This window comes from Nanorana parkeri, unplaced genomic scaffold, assembly GCF_000935625.1.
Source record: "Nanorana parkeri isolate BGI_ZX_2015 unplaced genomic scaffold, ASM93562v1 scaffold186, whole genome shotgun sequence".
NCBI lineage: Eukaryota > Metazoa > Chordata > Amphibia > Anura > Dicroglossidae > Nanorana > Nanorana parkeri.
This window is the reverse complement of record NW_017306454.1, coordinates 1,087,334-1,093,333: the sequence shown is the minus strand read 5'-3', so window position 1 is coordinate 1,093,333 and position 6,000 is coordinate 1,087,334. Positions and strand designations below refer to the sequence as shown.

Genomic DNA, 6,000 nt, shown 5'->3' with positions numbered 1-6,000 from the left:
CGGGGCCGAGGCAAATGCCTTTGGCTGGGCTGAGCCGATCGGCTGCCTTCGGCTGCTGTACGGGCTATAGTGAATAGCCCGAACAGCAGCCCTTTGGTTCGACTGAACCGAAGGGCTCCCGCAACCGAAGGATCAGCCAAAGCTACGGCTGGATCCTTCGGCAGCTTTGTGAATTACCCTCATTGTAACACAAATCGAAAGAGCACAACATGTAGCACAAAAATTACATAACACATCTTGTTCAGCGGTATGGGTACAAATTGTAATCCGTGTTTATACCATTCAGACGGAGTGAGGACAGTTGGTTATTCCATAATGTTTCCCTATTTTTGAGGGCAAGTATTCTATCGCCCCCTCTCTTGCTTCTCAAGCATCATTAGAAATCACAAATGTAACATCAAGATAGATAGATAGAAGGAAGAATCAGAGTTACAGAGAGATGAGATAATCACTGCACTGCTTTCACTGTCCAGCCAAAGGCTGGGGATGGGTCCAGGATAAATTGGGCTCAAAGGAATTGGATTGAATGATGATGTGATAAAAAACAGTTACAAAATTAAATTGATTTGAAAATATATGAAAAAGCAACAAAAAACATATCTTCTATTTGCATACATCTTTTTCAGAATGTGAAATAGAGAGGTCATTCTTTCTACGGATGAAATGTGTGTTGGCCAAACGGAACGCAGGTCTGACGTGTAGTGGCTATAAGGTAAGTGATATAATGATCATTGTGGAGACATTGTGAAGTATAAACTAATTAGTGATTGACCTGCAGTTGACCTCCTTCTGCCCTGCAGTTGACCTCCTTCTCGTCAGACGTTGACCTCTTGTCCTGCAGTTGACTACCAGATCTGCTGACCTCATTTGACCCACAGTTGACCTTTATCTAACCTACAGTTGACCTCCTTCTGACTTGAAGCTGACTTGCAATTCTGAAGTTAACCTCCAGATCTGCAGTTGACCTCTTTCTGACCTGCAGTTGACTTCCTTCTTTCCTGAAGTTGACCATCAGGTCTGCTGCTGACCTCTTTTTGACCTGCAGTTAACCTCCTTCTCACTTACAGTTCACCTCCTTATCTGCAGCTGACCTCTTTCTGTACTGCAGTTGACCTTCTTCTGCCTTGCATTTGTACTCCTAGACTGCATGAACCTGCTTTTAAGCTGCTTTCATATTCCAATTGACTGGTACAGGAAGAGAGAGGCAGTTTTGACATGAACAAAATATTGGGCTAAGTACATCTTCAAGTACAGAACAATACCTGTTGATCCTAATAAAATCCAGTGTTCTGTGCACTGAGCTGAAATATCAATCAATCTTATCAGCCTCTCCAGGTATCTTCTGTGAACTGCAGAACACCCTATTTTATGGCGATAAGGAGATGGGGAGGTGTTTATGGTCCAAATCGGAAAAGCCTCCTAGGGTGACAACGCTGCTTCTCCATAGATACAGTGCAGTGAGCGAGTGTGGTCACCCTAGGACAGGGGGTGTGTAACTGTCAGGAGTTTAGATGTGCTTGAAGGATCAAAAATGCATTAGATCATTTTTATGGATTAATCTTTACAAACCAGACAACATATCAATAGTATAACATGACTTAAACATGTTTTTTTACGAATTCAAAAATTTACATATAATGTACACTAATGATAATAGTACATAAGGTATGCTTTATTTAGTTAAGTCCCAGCAGATGGATTAGGGTAAATGTTGGTAAATGACAATTATTTTTCTGATGTGATCGATACATTTTTTCAGGTTTGACAGATTAATCTTTCGGGTATGATAATTGCGATAACAGATTCAATTAGCTAGAATGAACATTTTTAGTACCTGACTGGGTGGTATGGGCAGCAGGAACGCTTACCTTTCATCCAGTGCTTACACACGAGCCCTGGTTCGAAGAGCCCAGACCTTGGTATTAAGTGCCTGTGTCCTGTTTGGTTTGAATAGTGTATATGTGATATGTTTTATCTTTATACGACAGGTCATTCACTGCAGTGGGTATCTGAAAATAAGGCAGTATATGCTGGACATATCTTTATATGACTCCTGCTATCAAATTGTAGGGCTAGTGGCTGTGGGTCAGTCTTTACCGCCGAGCGCCATCACAGAGATCAAACTCCACAGCAACATGTTTATGTTCAGAGCGAGTCTGGACCTCAAACTCATTTTCCTGGACTCCAGGTAAGATGTTTGTTTACTAAGGCTGGAATGCCTAGCAATCAGTACTTTACTTTAGTAACCTTAGATAATAATTTTGGCATGAGTGTTTATCTTTCTAAAATTTGCAGGATGTGAACAATTGTTTCCTAAGCTGGAGACTGAGTTCAATCTGCCCAAGATTGGATTGGCTGCATTCTTTTGAATGTTGACCCGTCATTATTGCATGGTTATATAAGTGCTGGCAAAGGACAATTTTTGTGTCAGCTGTGTGCAAATTTTTTCAGGGAGGTGATCTTAAAGGGTCGGCCCACCTAAAACTGACATTTCAACTTTTGGTAGAGAATATAATCATACAGGTTATGGTGAGAAGGGAATAAAGCATTCAAAAAATCCCTAACTCTAGTCAGTGCATAGCTCAGTAAAGCATTTTCACAACAGAAGGTATTCACAAGTTTCATTCCATCACGCATCCCAAAAACAGGAGGATTTCTCCACATTCCAGGACACTGGGCAGAGCCATGCAAATCATACCTTTATGCTCCATCAATCAAATGCACATCCAGAACCCAGAACACATTTAAACCTCCCCGTTCCCATTCTCACTCGTCGATCATCTGTCTCACCCCATCCGCCCTTACCCCTTCTAGCAACATTTATTCTTGAGTATGCCCCCTTATTTCGCATACTGAACATAGTGACGTGACCACGGCACATCACAGGTCAAGTTAGGCAGGGTCGTTATCTCTGTTCTCAGTTACGTATCAGTGGGGCTCTGACTACAAATATAGCCTCATATTATAGAGACATTTAGTCCAAACTGCATACAGATATTTCAAGCTATTTGTCCATCATCAGTACAGTGTATGGAAACCATGCCCTCTATGGAGTAGGGCTTGGCCAGTGCAGTATATGGAAACCATGGATTCTATGAAGTAGGGCTTGGGCAGTGTAGTCTATGGAAACCATGGCTTCTATGGAGTAGGGCTTGGGCAGTGTAGTGTATGGAAACCATGGTTTCTATGGAGTAGGGCTTGGGCAGTGTAGTGTATGGAAACCATGGTTTCTATGGAGTAGGGCTTGTATAGTGCAGTGTATGTAACCATGGTTTCTATGGAGTAGGGCTTGGGCAGTGTAGTGTATGGAAACCATGGCTTCTATGGAGTAGGGCTTTGCCAGTGCAGTATATGGAAACCATGGCTGCTATGGGGTAGGGCTTGCTCAGTGTAGTGTATGGAAACCATGGCTTCTATGGAGTAGGGCTTGGCCAGTGCAGTATATGAAAAACCATGGCTTCTATGAAGTAGGGCTTGGGCAGTGTAGTGTATGGAATCCATGGCTACGATGGAGTAGGGTTTGGGCAGTGCAGTATATGGAAATTATGACTTCTAAAGAGTAGGGCTTGGGACCCAAGAGAACTTTCTGCACTAAGTTCTGGGTCTGCACACCTGCCATTGCAATATAAATGCGTTCCCAACATCCCTCTTTGAATTTGTACTTATTCTACCTTATGGAGAATGTTAGGGAAAGACATGGGACCAACCAAGTCCCCCAGGTGGACAGAAACAGGGGGCATTTATGTATCTCAGTGTTGGAGTATCCAAGGAATATGAGAAGCTAGGTACTGACTCAGGCCAATATGCTCAATCTAAAAATGAAAAAAATTTTTTTGGGGACCAACCCTTTAACATTTGAAAAAAATGCCAAATGATACATGTTTTTTGATGAATTGTCTTGAAATTGAGTTCCAAATTAAAGCCACAGAGTAACACCAAAGCATTCTGTATTTAAAGCTGAACTCCAGGCTCAAACATTTTCATGTAACTATATTCCTCAATAGCCAAAAAGGATATAATCCACTATATGTGCACCAAATGCTTTTGCATTATTACCATGCAAAAGTAACATCATCACTGTGCTGTACATAGCCTGTGCTGAGAGCAGAGCTGTTGGAGGGACTCAACGGGCTCCATCCACTACATGCTGCCTGCAGAAAACTACAGGAGGGGGAGGATACAAGACCAGCCACCCTGCACAAGGAGAGAGCAGCAGTGACTGGTTTTTATTACAGGAAGCTCCTGAACTGAAGAAATATACAAAGCACTCCGAGATTTAAATAAGAATAGACATGCCTCTTGTATTTAGACCATAGTTGGTTTTCGTGGAGTTCAAATCTAAAATCATCCATGGACTTCCCCATGGCAGTATACAATAAAACAATGTGACCGGAGGCTGTGTCTCCCCCCACCTTTACTATGAAAAGCCAATTAAGTCTGTTTCAAGGCATTATATAGATCTCAGATTAGTGGCCAGTGTAGCAAACGATCTGACTGTAGCACAATTGCAATCCCTTTTACAGTATATCTAGAGAAGATTTTTATTTAAAGCTTCATTTACTTTCCTCTCCATATAATGAGAATCCTTATTATAAAACAATGCAAGCAATTAGGATGTTGATTTTGTTCCCCTTCAAAGCAGTTCTGGCTTGGAGTTTTACAATACTGTTTTCATTATTTTATTTTATATATTGTTTATGTCCACATGGCCAAAATAATCTACATTCTGGTGATTCCTGTGCCTAGAAACTGATAATTCTTGCATAGATCCAGCTGGCAGAGATGTTCTTATTTATTTTAGTATCAGTAATAATTGCCTGAATATGCCTCTTTCAATGGATGCAATCAGTGCTTGGCTTTCATCCCCTCCTCATTGTGAAAAATTAAAGATATGTTTTCTTATGCAAGTCCATTCCAGGATGTGCACTCTACATCCAAAAAGTCCATATGTGGCCGAGTTTGGATCAATAAAGTTATATTGGTAGGATATGTACAAATATTATATGTCATTTGTCTTTTTCTTTTCTTTGCAGAGTAGCTGATTTAACTGGTTATGAGCCTCAAGATCTCATAGAGAAAACACTGTACCACCATGTACATGGCTGTGATGTGTTTCATCTTCGCTATGCACACCACCTTTGTATGTATCAATTTAGATTACAGTCTATTCTTTAAAGTGCATATGATATCAAGCCTTTGGGTTTGGATTTTGTATTACAGTGAGTATTCTCAGTCATGTCTTGAATACTGAGGAGGAAATAGTTGCCCTTTGATGGCTTTTCCAGGAGTGTTGCCCCAATTATGGCTCTTAACTCAAGTAAGAACTAGGCTGTGCAAAGAAGAAAATGCCAGAACTAGAATGTGTAAAGTTCATTGCATTCTGGGGGTTCAAAGCCCCTTCATCAGAGCTTGGTAGTGTTTAGGAAAGTGTGTAATGGACTGGTATAATAGGAGGGATCCTGAAGCGCATGAGTATAATTGCTCCAGAAGCTGGTTAGTCATCTACATGGCATGCCTAACCAGCATCTGAAGCAACCACGCTCATACCCTTTAATTATACCAATCCAGTACATGCGTCTTTAACCACTTGAACCCCAGGTACCGCAGGACCCCAGTACAGCAGCTACTCTTCCGAGCGCTGTTATAAAATTGACAACAGGACTGCAATGGTGAAGGGGAAATCTTTGAACCCTCTAAACACATTGGATCTTTCTGATACAACTATACACATAGTAGTTCTGGTGCTTTCCACTTTGCATATCTAGTCCGTATTTGGGGTTTATTGGGGTTTGTGGTTCTGCTGGATAGAGCCACCCACTTTATTTGACCTGTCAGCAGGTTAGAAAATTAAGAGAAATTCAAACTTTAATGGTTGTAAAAGTGCAAAATAATGAGAACGCCAAGATAAGACCACCACAAAGTTTCTATTTATCACAACAGAAAGGGCCAACTCATTTTGGGGGTCATGCACACATTTCTCTTTATCAGGGCTTGGATTTA

The 6,000-nt window shown here is 41.2% G+C and overlaps 1 protein-coding gene across 1 annotated transcript in view; it reads left to right on the top strand.

Moving 5' to 3' along the window:
- SIM2 (single-minded family bHLH transcription factor 2) overlaps positions 1-6,000 on the top strand; it is an 85,882-nt gene that overhangs the window by 65,290 nt on the left and 14,592 nt on the right. The window contains exons 5-7 of the mRNA XM_018555155.1: positions 627-712; positions 1,989-2,188; positions 5,034-5,140. Coding sequence (XP_018410657.1) covers positions 627-712; positions 1,989-2,188; positions 5,034-5,140 — 393 coding nt within the window. The remainder of the gene's footprint in view (positions 1-626; positions 713-1,988; positions 2,189-5,033; positions 5,141-6,000) is intronic.